This window comes from Trichomonas vaginalis, chromosome VI, assembly GCF_026262505.1.
Source record: "Trichomonas vaginalis G3 chromosome VI, whole genome shotgun sequence".
Lineage (NCBI taxonomy): Eukaryota > Parabasalia > Trichomonadida > Trichomonadidae > Trichomonas > Trichomonas vaginalis.
Window position 1 is genome coordinate 15,511,259 of NC_067208.1, and position 20,016 is coordinate 15,531,274.

The window sequence follows — 20,016 nt, forward strand, 5'->3', positions numbered from 1 at the left end:
TTCCATTTGTCCGTCCGTAAACCATTCAAATTTTCGAAAATTGAGAACTTTTTGGTCGAACTTCAGAAAACTTTTCCTTCCGACAGAAAAGGTTTTTCCTTCCGACAGGAAAAGTTTTTCCTTCCGACAGGACACAAACGGATGACTGACGTTCCTCTTCCTGAATGCCTTCCAAAGCCAGAAGAACCGAAAGCTGCAGAACCACAACAGTCTCCTCAGCAACCACAACAACCTCAGTTCCAGCAAGTACCTCCGAATTACTACCAATTTCCACCTCAAGGTTACTACCCACCACAAGGCTTCCCGAACTACCCTCCTCAGCCTATGCCTTACTTCCCCAACCCTTGGTTGTTCCAGCAAGCTCCACCCCAGCAATTCCAATCTCAATCCCAATCGAAGAGAGACCAAGAGTTCGAAGAAGGTCTGAACCGTTTACGCAAAGATTATGCCACAGCCCCTATGGAAGATGACATGCTTTCAGTCTCTTCCCTAAGGTCGACCAATTCGACTCGTACCACAGATTCGGTTCGTGACCGTGACGACTACCTCAAGCAGTCTGAGAGACTCTTCATCCTACAACCATTTACAGTTGGAGCACTCAAGAACATGCGCAATTACGAAGGTCAAACACCATCTGGAGACCGCAAAACAGACGTGCTTACAAGAGCAGTCCAACTGGTCAAGACAAAGACTGAGATAGTCGACTTCATTCTTGCAGCTTGCCCATACAAGTAAAAAAATAAACAATTACGAATTAAACTTTTTACTCTTTCTTTTCTGAGTTGTTTAGAGCTGGTTTCTCTTGTAGGAACCTTTCGTACTCTTCCATGGTCATGTAATTGCGAATTTGGTACGCAATTCCAGGTTCGTTGTTTTTGAACCTTATGTATGTAACGCTTCCATCCTCCTCAGGGAAGTAAGCTGCTAACATCTGACCAAGTTTTCTCGGTGACTCGGAGCTCATTAAAAATGTCACTTTTTAAACGTTAAGTTTTTAGTCTTATTTTACCCTTTGTTTTTCAAGGTAGTATTGGACTGCAATTTCTCCAAATTCTCTGTGTCGGAGTTCTTCAGCATTTTCCAAGGTGTACCTGGAGAACTCAAAGAAGTTGTCAAGATCATACTGCCATGCTGCTCGTCTGAGTTCGTCGGTATTTTGGAAGTGTTGCACCTTCAAGTCTTCGGACATGAAAAAAATGACACTTTTTAAAAGTTATTTTTTATTCAAAGCTTCTTTCACAGGTCCGATGTAAAAGTTGTGAAAATTGGAAAACTCTTGCATGAATTCAAGCTTGCCCATTTTACGGTCTCTCCATTGTTCGTACCAATGCGTTACGAATAATGTAATAATTTGACCGTCAACGGTGTTCGTATCCCGAGTTCTATACATACGATGCCACGTAGAAAAGATATCTTCAGCTGTGTAGGGTGGTTCAAGCTTACACACTTCTACCATGAACTGGAAAATTTCGGGCATTTCCTCACTCATTGAAAGTGTCACTTTTACAACGATAAAAATTTTCAAGCTTGACTTTTTACAATTTGAACTTTGTTCGCGTAGATATGAATTCTGAGAGAAGTATGAGGGTCTTGTATGACTTTATACTTCTCCCAGAGTTCATGTCTGTCAAACTTACCTGCCATGGACTCTTTCATAAGTTCCATGAAATCGTCTTCGGACAATCCGGGGAAAAGTATTATGTCAGTAAGTATTCTTTTAACATCCTTACTTAAACTCTTGGCTGTCTGTACACAAATGACAACTGAAATGTTAAAGTGTCTGAGCTTCTTGAGAATTCGACACATATCTTGTTCTCTATTCTTTAACAAAGGATGAGAAGCAAAGTCATCTAAGATAAGAAGACACCTATGAGGGTAAGTCTTCCATCGTAAGATTGCAATTCTTCGAAATGTATTCTATCTCTTTCTGTTTGTTTCTGAAGTGTTTCTTCTCTAATATTCTCTGCATTTCCTCATTTGGGTCTTTAAACTTAGAATTTATATACTCATTTATAGCATTATACTTCAAAACTCTTCTTTGGTACTTCTTTATCCAATCTAACAACTCAGAGTCTTTTATACATACTAACTTAGACTTCTTTATAATATCTTTGAACGAATTGACGGTTTGGTCAAATTGACCCGAAGTACTACAAATGACAACCAACTCATAGAATGGGTTCTTCTCATCCAGTTCTTGTTGTTGTGCAGCCATTTTAAGATAAGTGAAAGTCTTACCCGACCCAGGTGGTGCAATTAGACCTGTTATACCATTCTGAGCAAATAAGAACTTGTCATGTATAGGTTTTATCTGAGCATTTTCTAACTTCCTCTTGTTCTTGTTTAAAACATTCTCAATTTTTTTGTCAATGTCAGCAAACTTTTTTTCTAACATATTTTTAGAAAAATTAAAATTTTTATCTTTTAGAAAATGTCTAGTGATTTCGCTATCTATATTCGAGACAAACTTTTTGACAGCAAAACATCTGTCGACCATAAAATCTTACATAGTGTAAACAAGAAAGGTGAATTTGTTCTAAAGTTCTGTTTCTGGGAATATGACAAGAACCATAAAACATTAAGCAGAGCAGTCTTAAAATTTGTCAATGACAGACTTGTTGACAGAGATGACGCCGATTGGAAAGATGAAGTCCAACAAAAGTTCTTAGAATGCAAAGAAGACACATGCGCTGTTCTTGAAGATGAAATAGAAAACAGAATAGATGAGCTATTAAAGGACAAAGAACTTTTACATAAATATGGTTGCGACAAGTTCGACGTCTCACCACCAGAAAAGAAGAAGAAAGAAAAGAAAGTAGAAGAAGAGAAGAAAGAACCAGAGCCAGTTCCAGAGAAAAAGAAATTTGACATGTAAAAATAAAATTTTATTTTTAGAACATTTCTGGGTCAATGTCAATGTTCTCTTCCTCTTTAGGAGTAAACACTGGCTTAGATTCTAAAATCTTTTTACCCAATTTACCTTGAACTTCTACAACTTTTAGACTCATAATTTCATAGTCGTCTGTCTTCTTTGGTTCATAAGGTATAACAAGTTTGTATGCTTTGCCTTCTTTAAGGTTTGAGAACCTTCTGTCAAAACTTTCTTTGACTGTTAACAAACCTTCTATGTCTAAGTCTTCAAATTTCGCACCATTTTTAGTCACAATAGCAAACTTAACTGGTTCGATGTTCCAAACTTTGCTGAATGAAGACTTTTCAAAATGGTAGAAGTAAACATTCAATATGTGAATGGGTCTAGTTCTTCTTTAAGTCCTGACATGTACTTATTTACTGAGATGAATTTTGCCATCTTTTCTATCGGATAAAAAAATATTTTTTTTAAAATTTTACTCAGAAAAAATTTTCTTTGTATATACACCATTCTGAACATCTAAAAGACTTTTGACATTTGCAAGAATGTTCGTTTAGAAGCTGCCATATAACCATATTCTTGACAATATTGTTTATATTCATCATATAAAGACTTTTCATCTAATGACACAAAGTCAGTTTCATCTATGAACAGTTCATATACACTCTTGTTTGCTTCTAACAATGTTTGTCTCTCTTCGGTATGTGGAATTTGTCTTGGATTGAACTTAGAAATATCTAATGTCATGAAATATGAGAAAACAAGTGGGTTGTAAAAGTCAGATGTCAAACATTCTGACAAAGCGTCAAAATATTCAGTATCTTGCATATGAGAATCTGACGTTCTGACAACTACATATCTTCTGTCAGAACTTTCGAACTTCATCGGAACAGCATTGTTTGAAACCATTATGAAGTTTGCAACATTCTCACAAACTCTTGAGTCTTTATACTTTCTTTCAACAACTCCAACTTTGTCTGTTATAAGACTCTTCAAAAGCATCTGAGTTTAAAAACTTTTTGTTGTATCTATACTTTGAAGTTCGTTACATACTATAAGTTTCATATTCTCAATTGAGAGTTAAATTTACCGCAGATGTTTTCTAAGTTTGTCATATTCGGATTCGAATAACCTTTCTAACAGTTTGCACAAAATATCTGTAAAGAATGTGTTCTTACCAGTTCCTTGTTTTCCAATTATAATATGAGAGCAGTTTCATTCTTAGCACTTGGATGTTGTAAGATGTTTGCAAACCAACATAAGATATACTCATAAACCTTTTCGTTTCCATTGCATATAATTTCTTTGACATGGTCTAACCAAGCTTCTATAATATTTTCTTTCCATTCTACTTGTTCGTATTTATATCCAGTGAAGATAGAAAGAAGTTTGGAGAAGGTGTATAGAACTTTATAACCACGAACTGAAAAATCTTCAAGTTTTGACAATAAGATATCCAAGCATCTAACATCTTCATGCCAACTTGTACGACTTTTATTTTCTTAAGTTTCTGTCTACATTCTTGTTCAGACACTATTGCTGCTCTTGGTTTGTTAAACAACATCCCATTCTTTCATAACATAACATTCTGGGGCAGAGTCGACATAAAATGACTAAACGTTTCAAATTCTCGACTGCTTTGTTATAGTCTCGAAATGGACACATATTTCTGAATGCTTGGAAGTCATAAAAATCTGAACATCTATTCTGTACATTTTTATAAAAATAAAAAAAATTTTTTTTTATTCTTGACTTTGTTGTTCCATTTGTTGCATTTGTTGTTCTTGAGCTATTTGTTGTTGAAGTTGTTCTTGTAATACAATACTTTCACCAGTTGCATCTTCCAATTCGAAACTTTCTGCCGTCATTGACAAATACATAGGACATAAAAGTTTTACAGGAACAAAGTTTGGCGTCAACTAATGTCAACGTTATACTTGCCAAAGTGTTTGAGTTCACTAAGGTTGAAAATTCTGCATTCGAATGAACAATAGGCAAACCACAGAGAAAGTATTGTTTATACGCATAAGTATCTTTTGTCATAATAGTTTCTGTCGACATTCGAATAACACTTTGAACCTAAGTTTGAAACAATAATATAAGATTGGTGTGCTTAATGTCAATGGAATAGACATTCCTTGTATGACACCTTTTCTGTTATAGGAAACTGTTGGTAGTAAAACCAGATATAAGTTTTGTATTATAGCTCATATCATTAATAGTAAACTCAGTCGGACATCCAAACATAATGAAACCTGCTCTAGTTGCAGCACATGTTACACCCGTACTTAAAGTATTAAAATAAGTCAACAAAACCTGTTGGTGGTATATCTGAGTAAGTATCTTCAAAGGAGTATTTTTTACCATTCACAACAATAAAGTCTTCTGGTGTCAAAAGAAAAAACAGGCTTTAGTCGTCATTGTGTTTAAGGTTAGTTTACAATATCGTCCTTGAGGACTTTGTAAGTTTGTTGTTATAGAATTATATGACTCAGGGTTTTTAGTCGTAATAGTATAAACCATTATGTCTTCTGCCATTTACTTAGCAAATAAATTTTAATGAAATGTTGTGGTCGTTAAATATTTTTATAACGTCTGGGAAACTATATTTTAAGTTCAACGTTTCACCTCCTTTCATAACGTATATCTTGTCAATGACATTATATGAAACACCACAGCAACTAATGTCGGGTTCTATTTCTTTGATGTTTATATCGTCTGCCTCTGTCAAAAGTTTCAATAGTTCTTTCAAAACTTCATGAGGTGCAATGACATATGAGTTCACTTTTACAGGGTTGTGTTCGACCAAGTTTAACATTATACTTAAAGCTTGACAAATCTTCTCCTGAGTTTGAAGTTTGTCTTTCAGTTGTTGGTAGTCGTTTCGAATATCTGCAACAGAACTTAAGTCTCTGTTAACTTCAGGATATGTTGGTTGTTCTTTTACAGGAACTATTGTTATACCATCTTGGTCTTCGTATGGTTTCCCCATTTCAACATCTCTGTCTTTGACATTGACAATAACACTTTGACTGTTTGTTTGAGTTGGTGAATTTAACTTCACATCTGCCACCGCCATTAAACCTTTTGAAACACTTACGCTTCTATTTTTCAGAAATGACATTTTACTTAGAATAAAAAGATGGACGTATTCGGATATCTCTTTGAATTGAAGCAGAACAAAGTTTATACTCACAAACAATACAAATACATTGACAGAATAGTTCTTTACACAAACAATGGAAAATGTTATAGAATAGCAATATTTGCTGAACCTAAATATTTTCATAAAGCAAAGAAAGTTGGTATAACCGAAATGGTGAAAGTTCTTGACGTTGACAAAAATATAACAACAAAACTGACCGATATTACTAAAGGAAAGTTTATAATACAATATTATGTCAAAACAGGTGTCATAACTATTTACGATGGTGAGAAAAGTGTCAAAGAACAACTTACTGACCTGCTGCCAAAATCTGCTCGATGGAAGCTGTCGTTATGCCAATCTGAGGAGCCCCAGCAGGTTTCATCGAACGAATCTTCAAAAGAGCATCTTCCGTGAAAAGTGCTATTGGTTTTGTAAACTTCTTTGCTCTCAATTCATCTGGACCGTCTCTGTCACCAGTATATTGTATTTGTACAGTACCAACAGTTGAAATACCACCCATAAAGTCTTCTGAGTCAGCAAATGGAATGCCAAGCCAAAAGTTTGAACGGTCTCCATTTGTATATTGAGTTTTTTGACCTCCTGTATGAGTCCATAGTTTTACATATGGCATAATAGAACTTTGCATTTCAGGGTTAATAGTTGTTGTGAAGTTGTTGTTAAAGTTCATAGCATCTAATGTCAAGTTGTATGACCTCATATCCTCAACTGTAGAATATTCTTCTCTTGGATAATATTTGCCATCTATGTTTATATGATATTTAATACCAGGGTTGTAGAAACAAGAATAGTCATTTATAGTTCGTCTGAACAGTACAAACATAGTATCTGCATGTTTCATTGCAGTTGTTAAGGCAATATCTGTTCTTGCACCTGGGTCAGCACTTTGGTTTCCAACTTCACCTGCAAAATCTTTGACAGATATTTGGTGTATAGGGAACATAAGTGGAACTGCAATATATTTGGCAGCTAAAGCATTTGAAATATCTGGGTCCAACATATAGACTGCAAGTCTGCTTTCTATTCTCTTGCATTCAAATTTTTCGCATGTGAACTTAACTGGGTCCCAAGCATCTCCAGCAGCATTGAAATAATAGTTTACTTCATTGTTGAAGTTTGAGAAACCAAAGTCTAAGTCAACTTTGTCTTTGCAAAATTCGGCGAATGATGTTTTATTTGTTCCCTTTACGTCTGTAATAGTGAATGGGTCTTGCGTTGGTGCAATGACTAAGTTATTTTTGCTTGGAGTAAGTTCGATAGAAATTTTTCCTGCCCAGTTTGGCAAGTATCTTAAAAACCTGAAGATGAGGAAAGATGACAAAGGAACTCTAAGTTTCAGTTTTACTTTAGTGGCAGCAGTTCCATCTGAACCAGAAAGGTTAACATAAACTCCTGGAACGTTAGGGTCAAGTCTTCTTATTTTCTCAATATTTGCATACTGGTCTGTTTGTTCTCTAGCTTGTGGTTGTACTGAGTTTCTTAAAGCGAACCATTCATAGTTTGCCCATGTTACTGTTTGAACTAAGTCAGAGTTAGAATATATCTTATATCCCATGAAAACTTCTGGAGCATATTGGTATCCGACATAGAAAATTCCATTGCAACCTTTCTTGTCAGACAACTTGGCAGAAGGTTTTATTTCAATGTCTTGTTCCACGTATAAGAAAGAGTTGTCAATAGAAATTATATGAAACCTGTCGCAAGCAATATCTACTGTTGTTGAAGAACCTTCTCCAAACTCACCTACGTTTCCATAAGAAACAGCAGTTGTATATTTGTAAGTTCCAGGAACTATTTCTGACCTTCTAATGGCATTGTCGCATTCGTTATACCATTTGGAAACATTTCCGTTCATGGCATCCAAAACTGTTGGCGTAATATTCTGAGCGGCGTACATTTCATATGGGTAAAAATATAGAATAGTTGGATTTATGTGTCATAATAGAACCCACTCGGACCAAGCTTTACTTTCTTCCTGGCTGAGTTTTTAACTGAATCTTTAACTCTTCTTTTTCCTTCATTGCCACTACTTTCACTAGATGAAGTTACTTCTTCACTACTTTCACTTTGTTCTACTCTTCTCTTCTTCTTTGGTGTCGCTTTTGGTAACTTGCCCTCTGCTTCAAGTTGTTGCATCTTTGCATCATGTTCACCTAGTATGTTGTAAATTTCCTATGTCCTTTTTGCCTTTGGGCTCTGGTCGCCCATCTCAGGTAACCTATATCCTAGAAAGATTTTGTCATAGTTTGTATTTGAGTCTTTGCGTATTGTTTGCATGACTCTTTCCTGAGTTTCCGGTTCAAGCTCTTCAAACAGAGCTTGTCCATATGGAATAAGCTTGTTTCCAAATATATGTTTTTGTAGCCATTCTGGTTTTCTTTCCATGTTACCAATAATATCTTTTGTGAATGGGAAAGCTTTTACCCAATGTTTCAGTCTTGCGTCATTTATTTCTGTAGTTGGTTTTATTTTGTCAAGGAACATGTTTTTCAATACTAACATTTCATTTGGTACTGTCCATTTGAGTTTTCTTAAATATTCATCCCTTCTCGGTTCATTGTCTGCAAAGTAAGTTTTTATGACATTTTGCAAACTTTCGTTTGCAAGGTCATGTACAATAGGTTCTCTTCCTTCTCTCTCCTAACTCTCTTTCTAAACTCTTCACCAAATATACCATCTCTATGGTTCTGTGTAGTTCTTTGAGATAAATGTTCTAGAACGTCAGGTGTTATATTTCCATCAGCCATGTTCATTTCATACTGGTCCAAAATATCTGCATTTTTCATATCTTCAATGGCATTAAAGCCGCGCTGAAAATACCAGCTATATCTGGTTCACCATTCACTTCATTGCGTCTACAACTTCTTGGAATTGAGGTTGTAAGTTTATGAACCACCTATCCGGATTAGCTTTATGACCCCATCTCATTGTAGTTCCATCGTCTGCAGAAACAAAAGTAGGTTTGTTTCCATCTTGGTTAGGTTCTGAATGAACTTTAAACAATGTTTCATTTCTATATGTTTTGTTGAAATTTAACCTTTTATTTTCACCGAGTTCAGCCAAAGATTGAACGTTATATGGTCGTAAGTAAAAAGGATTATTGTATTTGCGTACATTATCTTTCAGTACTTCCATTCTATGCTGAATATTTTCATCTGATGTTGGAGTCTTTTGTATGTCGGTGAACATTTTTCGATATTCTTCTACTATGTCAGCCGAATTTTTCTTAGACTCTTGGACAGATTCCATATTCTCCGCATACACTTGTTGAGGGTCAAGATTTTTCGGCTGTTCCAAATCTTCATCTAGTTCTGTGAAGTTAGTTTCCAAAGGAGGGACTTGTTTGTTTCCTTCAGGCTCTTCTAGCTGTTGTTGCTGAACTATTTCTTCCATGTCTGGTTGTATCTGAACTTCTTCCTGTTGAGTTTCTTGTACCTCATCTGCTGGCATTTCATATATTCCGAGACCGTTTTCAACAAGTTCCCTATTTAAGTTATCCGCATTCATAAGCCTTTGTTCTTTCGTTCCGTCTCTATTTTTTACGCGTTTCATGAAGATAGTTGAATTATCATTTATCTCTGACATCAAATATCTCGGAGTAAATTCATTCATGTCATTTGGATGATATGCTATTAAATCATATCCCTTAGCGAGCTTGTATTTTCCAGGTTTGAGATTATATCCGATTTTATGCTGAGCCATAAAGCTAAATAGGTTCGGGTCAGTATTTCCTTCCTTGAACTTTCTAATAGCTTCTTTATATCTGTCACTAAAGTCAATAGTATCTGGGTAACCATAATCTTCCTTAAGCATTTTTAAGAATTCTTGGTTTCCTTTTTCTCTACTTCTTTTATGTCCTTGCTCTGTTTGTTGTTGCTGTGCTGGTTGTGGAGGTGGTTGTTGCTGTGCAGGGTTTTGAACTGTTGGTTGCTGTGCTGGTTGTTGTTGCTGTGCAGGGTTTTGAACTGTTGGTTGCTGTGCTGGTTGTTGTTGTGGTGCTGGATTTTGAACTGTTGGTTGTTGTGCTGGTTGTGCTGGATTTTGAACTGTTGGTTGCTGTGCAGGGTTTTGAACTGTTGGTTGTTGTGTTGGTTTTGGTGCATGCCTGTGTCTGGGTCCATGTGACGATGTAAATGTTTTAGGTAGTCCTGGTGCAGGTGCTTCTCTTGGAGGGTTTGGTGGTATATAAGTTCCACTAGCTAGTATATAAGTTCCACCAGCTGGCACATATGTTCCATCTGCAGCATAATGTCCTACCTGACTTTTCGTTTTTAAGAAAGCATTTACTAGGTCTGTTTTGGTCTGTTGTAACTCTTTTTCTTGACTTTCCACAACAGTTGCTCTAACGGCGTCATAGGCACTTTGAACTGCCTGTCTCGTTGCTGCATCTGTTATTTTCGTCATATTTTGTGCTACTTCTCTTAACTCTTTGTCGAAACCTTCAGACTTCAGTTTCTTTCCAGATGAGAAGTCGTTCACTTGTTTCATCTTACTATGAAGAGCTTCGAAGGCGTTCTTAAAGTCAGCATTCATTAAAGCTTCATTTGAACTGTCTTCATCCGCTTGTATTTTTGTCCTTATTGACCCTATAAGTTGGGCTGCTTTAGCGTTGGCTTGGGCATCTAACCAGTCATTATTAGCTTTTATATATTCTGCGCTTTTCATTGCCTTTTGCATGGCTGCGTCGTTATTTTTACTTTCTTGTGCTAAGTTTTCATACTGTACGGTTTGGTTTTGCAACTGTAAAAGTTTTTCTGCCTTTACATTTGCTTCAACTTCTTTTTTATACTCATCACTATCCATATATGTCTTCATGGCTTTTTGTTTTATCTCTTCATCTTTCAGTACTTTATATTGAGTAGTATGGTTTTTCAAATTTATAACATCTTGTTCCATTTTTGCTACTTCTGCTGCTTTTTCTGACACTTTTTTCGCATATTCCTCTGTACTTAGTTCTTTCAGTTGTTCTTCTTTCTTCTTTTTCTCTGTGTTTAACTCATTTAGTTTCTTTGTCTGTCTGTCATATTCTAGTTTCTTTTCGTTTTCACTTATTTGTTTCTGTATGTCTATGTTTGACTTTTTGACATCTGTTATTTGATTTTTGAGTGAACTCAAATTCATTTGACTTTGAGGGTTATAAGTTGTTCCGTCTGCAGCTCCACCATAGCCTGCCATTTTCGCTAAAAGTGCCGCTCTTAAACCTCCACTCTGTGCACCAATAACTCGGTTTAAAAGCATAGGGTTGCTTGACATTTGTTGCAACATAGTGGGGTCATTCATCATTTGTTGTTGCAACTGTTGTTGTGGTGTCAGTTTTACTATTGGATGTTTCAATGCTCCCTTCCTCTTACGTATATTCTTACGTAGCTTACGTGGCATTTTAAGTGAAGTTAAAAAGCGGTTTTTGACAGATGTTTATATGACACTTTTTGTTCAGCTCAAAAAATTACTCGGTCAAAGTGTTGTCAGTTTTGTAAAATAACCGTCCTCTCTCATACTCTATCTTGTCATATCTAAACTCATAGTCATGTATGTCTTCTAACCATCTCATAACGGTTTCCAAACCACTTTTATCGGATGTAAAGTAAAAGCATGGATGGTTATGTATAACGTCTAAAGTTTCTAAAGAGTCTCTCAAAGTCCAGTCTACTTGGTATTGAAAATCCCATGTGTTATAGAACGGCGGGTCCACTATAAAGAAAACATTTTCCTTGTCTTTATATTTTTCATACAACTCTGTCCAATGACATCTCACAAACTCTATACCCTCAATATATTTTTCTATGTCCTCTTTGAAAACCTTTGTATAGTTAAGATATAAAACTTTTGACATAAGTGTTTCAATGTCATGAACTCTTATAGAACCACTATATAATAATCTAGCAGATATACTATCCCAGTCTATATATTCTGCTTTTTTCAAAACTTCTCTCACAATATCTTTCTTATCTACTGGTATACGTTCCATCTTACCTATAGGTATCTTTTCTTTTAACTCAGTCAATATATTGTTTGTGTCTGGAATATGTTTGAGACGGTCCATATAGTTGTCGAAGTCATTGCATATAATCTTTGAGTCTGGGAATATTGTATGACATAAATGGGATATATAGAAACTTCCACCGAACAAATCTACAAATGTTAGACCATTCGGTAGTTTCTTAAGTTCTCTCAATATAATATCTTTACATCTACTCTTATTTCCAAAGAACGGTAACGGTGGTTTTGTAAAATTCATTTATATATAATAATAAAAATGTTTTTACCCGAAAAGTGATAGAAAAGTGACAAAGCATGAAAACATATATAATTTGTGAAAAGTGACATAAAAAGTGAAACCATTAATATGATGTAAATAACAACGGTTTTGGTTTTGTCACCGGCTGGTCGGCTGGGGTTCGGTCCTCCTCTTGGGTCTTGGGCAAAATTTCTTAGGGGCTAGAGGGCGCAACGCGCCTGGAAGCCCCACTCACCTGACCTTCCACATTTATGGGCCAAAAGATACTTTAAAAAATTCTCTCATACATCTACCGTTTATAGCACTCTCAATTTTATGGTGATGCGGGGGAGGAGGATGCCTATGAATTTTGCCAATTTCTAAAAAAAAATAAACTTAACATTCGTAAACACTTTACAACTTGTAAAGTTCTCAAATTTGAGAGTGCTATTGTCAAATTTCCTTGAGATATTATGATCAAATATTTTGTCATGGAATTTTGGATTCTGATAAAATTTTGCTTAATTTTGAAATTCTTTATGTGATAATATCTCTTTGATTTTAATTTCATTCACTCTTTGAAGTTCACCAATAGATTTGTAAAAAGAAATCAAATTGTTAAATTTAAATTGTGGTGAAAGTTCTTTTAACATGATATCCTTGCTGCTCTTTGATGTTAATAATGAGATCAAACACATGTAATCATTGAAATTTGCTGATTTCATCTTATGAATCATAACATTTAAAATGATTGAATCTGTTTTAACACCTAAAACATTTCCTAATGCAATATACTCATTAATAGTGTTGTAACAAACACAATCGTTAATCGTTTCTAATGGTGATTTCATCAATTTATGGAAATCAACAGTATTCATGTCATTTTCAATCAAAAGTGAAAGAATTGATTCTTGTTTCTCATATGTTAAATGATTAAGATACAAAATATGATAAATAAGTGATAAAATGACATGATTATGAAAATTGCATTTATAATTTCATTTTTACATTTTCATAATTCAAATTCATGGTGCTACAAATTCCAAAAATGATTATTTGAAACTAAATTTGCACATTTGACATTTCGTGGATTGATTTTCAAATGCATATTTTTTTTTGTATTTTTTGCAGTTTGGAAAACCCTTAATAAGGCACTTACCACTTCCTGACAAGCCATCACAATATCAATAAATCCTAGTTTTGATAGCAAAAAAAAAAACTATAATAATCAAAAAAAAAAAAAAGGTATTGGGGCTTCCAGGCACTTCGTGCCCTCTAGCCCCGAAGATGTTTAGTATAAAACCGCTTTTTAACTTCACTTAAAATGCCACGTAAGCTACGTAAGAATATACGTAAGAGGAAGGGAGCATTGAAACATCCAATAGTAAAACTGACACCACAACAACAGTTGCAACAACAAATGATGAATGACCCCACTATGTTGCAACAAATGTCAAGCAACCCTATGCTTTTAAACCGAGTTATTGGTGCACAGAGTGGAGGTTTAAGAGCGGCACTTTTAGCGAAAATGGCAGGCTATGGTGGAGCTGCAGACGGAACAGCCTATAACCCTCAAAGTCAAATGAATTTGAGTTCACTCAAAAATCAAATAACAGATGTCAAAAAGTCAAACATAGACATACAGAAGCAAATAAGTGAAAACGAAAAGAAACTAGAATATGACAGACACACAAAGAAACTCAATGAGTTAAACGTAGAAAAAAGAAGAAAGAAGAACAACTGAAAGAACTAAGTACAGAGGAATATGCGAAAAAAGTGTCAGAAAAAGCAGCAGAAGTAGCAAAAATGGAACAAGATGTTGTAAATTTGAAAAAAACTCATACTATCAATATAAAGTACTGAAAGATGAAGAGAATAAAACAAAAAGCCCTGAAGACATATATGGATAGCGATGAGTATAAAAAAGAAGTTGAAGCAAATGTAAAGGCAGAAAAACTTTTACAGTTGCAAAACCAAACCGTACAGTATGAAAACTTAGCACAAGAAAGTAAAAATAACGACGCAGCCATGCAAAAGGCAATGAAAAGCGCAGAATATATAAAAGCCAACAATGACTGGTTAGATGCCCAAGCCAACGCTAAAGCAGCCCAACTCATAGGGTCAATAAGGACAAAAATACAAGCGGATGAAGACAGTTCAAATGAAGCTTTAACAAATGCTGACTTTAAGAACGCCTTCGAAGCTCTTCATAGTAAGGTGAAACAAGTGAACGACTTCTCATCTGGAAAGAAACTGAAGTCTGAAGGTTTCGACAAAGAGTTAAGAGAAGTAGCACAAAATATGACGAAAATAACAGATGCAGCAACGAGACAGGCAGTTCAAAGTGCCTATGACGCCGTTAGAGCAACTGTTGTGGAAAGTCAAGAAAAAGAGTTACAACAGACCAAAACAGACCTAGTAAATGCTTTCTTAAAAACGAAAAGTCAGGTAGGACATTATGCTGCAGATGGAACATATGTGCCAGCTGGTGGAACTTATATACCAGCTGGTGGAACTTATATACTAGCTAGTGGAACTTATATACCACCAAACCCTCCAAGAGAAGCACCTGCACCAGGACTACCTAAAACATTTACATCGTCACATGGACACAGACACAGGCATGCACCAAAACCAACACAACAACCAACAGTTCAAAACCCTGCACAACAACCACCTCCACAACCAGCACAACAACCACCTCCACAACCAGCACAGCAACCAACAGTTCAAAACCCTGCACAACAACAACCACAAACAGAGCAAGGACATAAAAGAAGTAGAGAACAAGGAAACCAAGAATTCTTAAAAATGCTTAAAGAAGACTATGGTTACCCAGATACTATTGACTTTAGTGACAGATATAAAGAAGCTATTAGAAAGTTCAAGGAATGGAAATACTGACCCGAACCTATTTAGCTTTATGGCTCACACCAAATCGGATATAATTTCAAACCTGGAAAATACAAGCTCGCAAAGGGATATGATTTAATAGCATATCATCCAAATGACATGAACGAATTTACTCCGAGATATTTGTGTCAGAGCTAAATGACAATTCAACTATCTTCATGAAACGCGTAAAAAATAGAGACGGAACGAAAGAACAAAGGTTTATGAATGCGGATGACTTAAATAGGGAACTTGTTGAAAACGGTCTCGGAATATATGAAATGCCAGCAGATGAGGTACAAGAAACTCCACAGGAAGAAGTTCAGATACAACCAGACATGGAAGAAATAGTTCAGCAACAACAGCTAGAAGAGCCTGAAGGAAACGAACAAGTCACTCCTTTGGAAACTAACTTCACAGAACTAGATGAAGATTTGGAACAGCCGAAAAATCTTGACCCTCAACAAGTGTATGCGGAGAATATGGAATATTTCCAAGAGTCTAAAAAAAATTCGGCTGACATAGTAGAAGAATATCGAAAAATGTTTGCCGACATACAAAAGACTCCAACACCAGATGAAAATATTCAGCATAGAATGGAAGCACTGAAAGAAAATGTACACAAATACAACAACCCTTTTTACTTACGAGCATTTAACGTTCAATCTTCGGATGAACTCGGTGAAAATAAAAGGTTAAATTTCAAAAAACATATAGAAATGAAACATTGTTTAAAGTTCATTCAGAACCTAACCAAGATGGAAACAAACCTACTTTTGTTTCTGCAGACGATGGAACTACAATGAGATGGGGTCATAAAGCTAACCCGGATAGGTGGTTCATAAACTTACAACCACAATTCCAAGAAGTTGTAGACGCAATGGAAGTCAATGGTGAACCAGATATAGCTGGTATTTTAAGCGCGGCTTTAATGCCATTGAAAGATATGAAACATGCAGATATTTTGGACCAGTATGAAATGAACATGGCTGATGGAAATATAACACCTGACGTTCTAGAACATTTATCTCAAAGAACTACACAGAACCATAGAGATGGTATATTTGGTGAAGAGTTTAGAAAGAAAGTTAGGGAGGAGAAGGAAGAGAACCTATTGTACATGACCTTGCAAATGAAAGTTTGCAAAATGTCATAAAAACTTACTTTGCAGACAATGAACTGAGAAGGGATGAATATTTAAGAAAACTCAAATGGACAGTACCAAATGAAATGTTAGTATTGAAAAACATGTTCCTTGACAAAATAAAACCAACTACAGAAATAAACGACGCAAGACTGAAAGATTGGGTAAAAGCTTTCCCATTCACAAAAGATATAGTTGGTAACATGGAAAGAAAACCAGAATGGCTACAAAAACATATATTTGGAAACGAGCTTATTCCATATGGACAGGCACTGTTTGAAGAGCTTGAACCGGAAACTCAGGAAAGAGTCATGCAAACAATACGCAAAGACTCAAATACAAACTATGACAAACTCTTTCTAGGATATAGGTTACCTGAGATGGGCGACCAGAGCCCAAAGGCAAAAAGGACATGGGAAATTTACAACATACTAGGTGAACATGAGGCAAAGATGCAACAACTTGAAGCAGAGGGCAAGTTACCAAAGCGACACCAAAGAAGAGAGAAGAGTAGAACAAAGTGAAAGTAGTGAAGAAGTAACTTCATCTAGTGAAAGTAGTGGCAATGAAGGAAAAAGAAAGAAGAGTTAAAAACTCAGTCAGGAAGAAAGTAAAGCTTGGTCCACGTGGGTTCTATTATGACATATAAATCCAACTATTCTATATTTTTACCCATATGAAATGTACGCCGCTCAGAATATAACGCCAACAGTTTTGGATGCCATGAATGGAAATGTTTCCGAATGGTATAACGAATGCGACAATGCCATTAGAAGGTCAGAAATAGTTCCTGGAACTTACGAATATACAACTGCTGTTTCTTATGGAAACGTAGGTGAGTTTGGAGAAGGTTCTTCAACAACAGTAGATATTGCTTGCGACAGGTTTCATATAATTTCTATTGACAACTCTTTCTTATACGTGGAACAAGACATTGAAATAAAACCTTCTGCCAAGTTGTCTGACAAGAAAGGTTGCAATGGAATTTTCTATGTCGGATACCAATATGCTCCAGAAGTTTTCATGGGATATAAGATATATTCTAACTCTGACTTAGTTCAAACAGTAACATGGGCAAACTATGAATGGTTCGCTTTGAGAAACTCAGTACAACCACAAGCTAGAGAACAAACAGACCAGTATGCAACTATTGAGAAAATAAGAAGACTTGACCCTAACGTTCCAGGAGTTTATGTTAACCTTTCTGGGACAAACTGCACACTAAAGTAAAATTGAAACTTAGAGTTCCTTTGTCATCTTTCCTCATCTTCAGGTTTTTAAGATACTTGCCAAACTGGGCAGGAAAAATTTCTATCGAACTTACTCCAAGCAAAAATAACTTAGTCATTGCACCAACACAAGACCCATTCACTTACTGTAGCTGGAACTGGTGGAGCCAAGTTCTGTGACTTTTGCAAAGACAAAGTTGACTTAGACTTTGGTTTCTCAAACCTCAACACTGAAGTAAACTACTACTTCAATGCTGCTGGAACTGCTTGGGACCCAGTTAAGTTCACATGCGAAAAGTTTGAATGCAAGAGAATAGAAAGCAGACTTGCAGTCTATATGTTGGACCCAGATATTTCAAATGCTTTAGCTGCCAAATATATTGCAGTTCCACTTATGTTCCCTATACACCAAATATCTGTCAAAGACTTTGCAGGTGAAGTTGGAAACCAAAGTGCTGACCCAGGTGCAAGAACAGATATTGCCTTAACAACTGCAATGAAACATGCAGATACTATGTTTGTACTGTTCAGACGAACTATAAATGACTATTCTTGTTTCTACAACCCGGTATTAAATATCATATAAACATAGATGGCAAATATTATCCAAGAGAAGAATATTCTACAGTTGAGGATATGAGGTCATACAACTTGACATTAGATGCTATGAACTTTAACAACAACTTCACAACAACCATTAACCCTGAAATGCAAAGTTCTATTATGCCATATGTGAAAGTATGGACTCATACAGGAGGTCAAAAACTCAATATACAAATGGAGACCGTTCAAACTTTTGGCTTGGCATTCCATTTGCTGACTCAGAAGACTTTATGGGTGGTATTTCAACTGTTGGTACAGTTCAAATACAATATACTGGTGACAGAGACGGTCCAGATGAATTGAAAGCAAAGAAGTTTACAAAACCAATAGCACTTTTCACGGAAGATGCTCTTTTGAAGATTCGTTCGATGAAACCTGCTGGGGCTCCTCAGATTGGTATAACGACAGCTTCCATCGAGCAGATTTTGGCAGCAGGTCAGTAAGTTGTTCTTGAACTGACTTCTCTCCGTCAAATATTGACAGTACGCCAGTTTTGATATAATATTGTATTATAAACTTACCTTTAGAAATATCGGTCAGTTTTGTTGTTATATTTTTGTCTGCTTCAAGAACTTTCACCATTTCAGTTTATACCAACTTTCTTTGCTTTATGAAAATATTTTGGTTCAGCAAAGACTGCTATTCTATAACATTTTCCATTGTTTGTATAAAGAACTACTCTGTCAATGAACTTGTATTGTTTGTGTGTGTAAACTTTGTTTTTGCTTCAATTCGAAGAGATACTCAAATACGTCCATCTTTTTTATTCTAAGTAAAATGTCATTTCCGAAAAATAGAAGCGTAAGTGTTTCAAAGGTTTAATGGCGATGGCAGATGTGAAGTTAAATTCACCAACTCAAACAAACAGTCAAAGTGTTGTTGTCAATGTCAAAGACAGAGATGTTGAAGTGGGAAACCATACGAAGACGAAGATGGTATAACAATAGTTCCTGTAAAAGAACAACCAACATATCCTGAAGTTAGCAGAGACTTAAGTTCTGTTGCAGATATTCGAAATGACTACCAACAACTTAAGACAAACTTAAAACTCAGGAGAAGATTTGTCAGGCTTTGGGTATAATGTTAAACTTGGTCGAACACAACCCTGTAAAAGTGAACTCATATGTCATTGCACCTCATGAAGTTTTGAAGAAACTATTGAAACTTTTGACAGAGGCAGACGATATAAACATCAAGAAATAGAACCCGACATTGCTTGCTGTGGTGTTTCATACAATGTCATTGACAAGATATACGTTATGAAAGGAGGTGAACGTTGAACTTAAAATATAGTTTTCCCAGACGTCATAAAAATATTTGACGACCACAACATTTCATTAAAGTTTGTTGCTAAGTAAAAATGTCAAAACTTCTTGAAAGATGTTTGAAGAAAAACAATATAGACTTTATTTCATGTAAAGGACTTTACACACTTTTGAACGATATGAAAGACCCTGTTTTGTTTGTTCGTGTAGACAAAGGAAAGTTCTATGTCTTTACAAAATATTTGAACTTCTTAGACAGAGAACTTCAAGAAACGCCATGTGAGAAAGTTTAGATGAAGTTCTTCTCCACTTTCAGAAAAACTTTTAAATATATAAATGGCAGAAGACATAGTGGTTTATACTATTACGACTAAAAACCCTGAGTCATATAATTCTATAACAACAAACTTACAAAGTCCTCAAGGACGATATTGTAAACTGACCTTAAACACGATGACGACTAAAGCCTGTTTGCTCTTTTGACACCAGAAGACTTTGTTGTGAATGGTAAAAAATACTCCTTTGAAGATACTTACTCAGATTATACCACCAACAGGTTTTGTTGACTTATTTAATACTTTAAGTACGTGTATGTAACATGTGCTGCAACTAGAGCAGGTTTCATTAT

General features: G+C 35.6%; 11 protein-coding genes and 5 pseudogenes across 16 annotated transcripts, besides 2 other annotated features; 4 read left to right on the forward strand and 12 right to left on the reverse strand.

The window, feature by feature from the left end:
- Positions 1-9,023: part of a mobile genetic element that runs on past the window's edge.
- TVAGG3_0870740 (uncharacterized protein) lies at positions 142-735 on the forward strand (the record flags this gene model as incomplete). Its single annotated transcript, XM_051250025.1, has 1 exon — positions 142-735. The coding sequence occupies one exon, from the start codon at positions 142-144 to the stop codon at positions 733-735; it is 594 nt and encodes a 197-aa protein (XP_051085500.1).
- Positions 764-964, reverse strand: TVAGG3_0870750 (uncharacterized protein; the record flags this gene model as incomplete). The annotated part of the gene is made up of 1 exon (XM_051250026.1): positions 764-964. The coding sequence occupies one exon, from the start codon at positions 962-964 to the stop codon at positions 764-766; it is 201 nt and encodes a 66-aa protein (XP_051085501.1).
- On the reverse strand, positions 1,214-1,489 carry TVAGG3_0870760 (uncharacterized protein; the record flags this gene model as incomplete). The annotated part of the gene is made up of 1 exon (XM_001301061.1): positions 1,214-1,489. The coding sequence occupies one exon, from the start codon at positions 1,487-1,489 to the stop codon at positions 1,214-1,216; it is 276 nt and encodes a 91-aa protein (XP_001301062.1).
- On the reverse strand, positions 1,522-2,395 carry TVAGG3_0870770 (annotated as a pseudogene). Its single transcript has one exon. A coding segment is annotated over exon 1 (874 nt).
- TVAGG3_0870780 (uncharacterized protein) lies at positions 2,432-2,875 on the forward strand (the record flags this gene model as incomplete). The annotated part of the gene is made up of 1 exon (XM_051250027.1): positions 2,432-2,875. One exon carries the CDS (start codon positions 2,432-2,434, stop codon positions 2,873-2,875), a length of 444 nt encoding a protein of 147 aa, XP_051085502.1.
- On the reverse strand, positions 3,378-4,587 carry TVAGG3_0870790 (annotated as a pseudogene). The gene has a single exon. A coding segment is annotated over exon 1 (1,210 nt).
- On the reverse strand, positions 5,415-5,951 carry TVAGG3_0870800 (protein of unknown function, DUF4106 family; the record flags this gene model as incomplete). Its single annotated transcript, XM_051250028.1, has 1 exon — positions 5,415-5,951. One exon carries the CDS (start codon positions 5,949-5,951, stop codon positions 5,415-5,417), a length of 537 nt encoding a protein of 178 aa, XP_051085503.1.
- Positions 6,328-7,038, reverse strand: TVAGG3_0870810 (protein of unknown function, DUF4106 family; the record flags this gene model as incomplete). The annotated part of the gene is made up of 1 exon (XM_051250029.1): positions 6,328-7,038. One exon carries the CDS (start codon positions 7,036-7,038, stop codon positions 6,328-6,330), a length of 711 nt encoding a protein of 236 aa, XP_051085504.1.
- TVAGG3_0870820 (uncharacterized protein) lies at positions 7,170-7,935 on the reverse strand (the record flags this gene model as incomplete). Its single annotated transcript, XM_051250030.1, has 1 exon — positions 7,170-7,935. A coding segment is annotated over one exon (766 nt), but the record flags the coding sequence as incomplete, so codon positions are not given.
- On the reverse strand, positions 7,968-8,174 carry TVAGG3_0870830 (protein of unknown function, DUF4106 family; the record flags this gene model as incomplete). Its single annotated transcript, XM_051250031.1, has 1 exon — positions 7,968-8,174. One exon carries the CDS (start codon positions 8,172-8,174, stop codon positions 7,968-7,970), a length of 207 nt encoding a protein of 68 aa, XP_051085506.1.
- TVAGG3_0870840 lies at positions 8,211-8,888 on the reverse strand (annotated as a pseudogene). The gene has a single exon. A coding segment is annotated over exon 1 (678 nt).
- A 112-nt stretch (positions 9,024-9,135) lies between the features above and the next one.
- On the reverse strand, positions 9,136-10,715 carry TVAGG3_0870850 (protein of unknown function, DUF4106 family; the record flags this gene model as incomplete). Its single annotated transcript, XM_051250032.1, has 1 exon — positions 9,136-10,715. A coding segment is annotated over one exon (1,580 nt), but the record flags the coding sequence as incomplete, so codon positions are not given.
- Positions 10,716-10,779: 64 nt separating this feature from the next.
- TVAGG3_0870860 (protein of unknown function, DUF4106 family) lies at positions 10,780-11,417 on the reverse strand (the record flags this gene model as incomplete). Its single annotated transcript, XM_051250033.1, has 1 exon — positions 10,780-11,417. A coding segment is annotated over one exon (638 nt), but the record flags the coding sequence as incomplete, so codon positions are not given.
- A 1,359-nt stretch (positions 11,418-12,776) lies between these two features.
- TVAGG3_0870870 (uncharacterized protein) lies at positions 12,777-13,133 on the reverse strand (the record flags this gene model as incomplete). Its single annotated transcript, XM_001294468.1, has 1 exon — positions 12,777-13,133. The coding sequence occupies one exon, from the start codon at positions 13,131-13,133 to the stop codon at positions 12,777-12,779; it is 357 nt and encodes a 118-aa protein (XP_001294469.1).
- Positions 13,134-15,892: 2,759 nt separating this feature from the next.
- Positions 15,893-20,016: part of a mobile genetic element that runs on past the window's edge.
- Positions 16,094-16,805, forward strand: TVAGG3_0870890 (annotated as a pseudogene). Its single transcript has one exon. A coding segment is annotated over exon 1 (712 nt).
- Positions 16,973-18,566, forward strand: TVAGG3_0870900 (annotated as a pseudogene). Its single transcript has one exon. A coding segment is annotated over exon 1 (1,594 nt).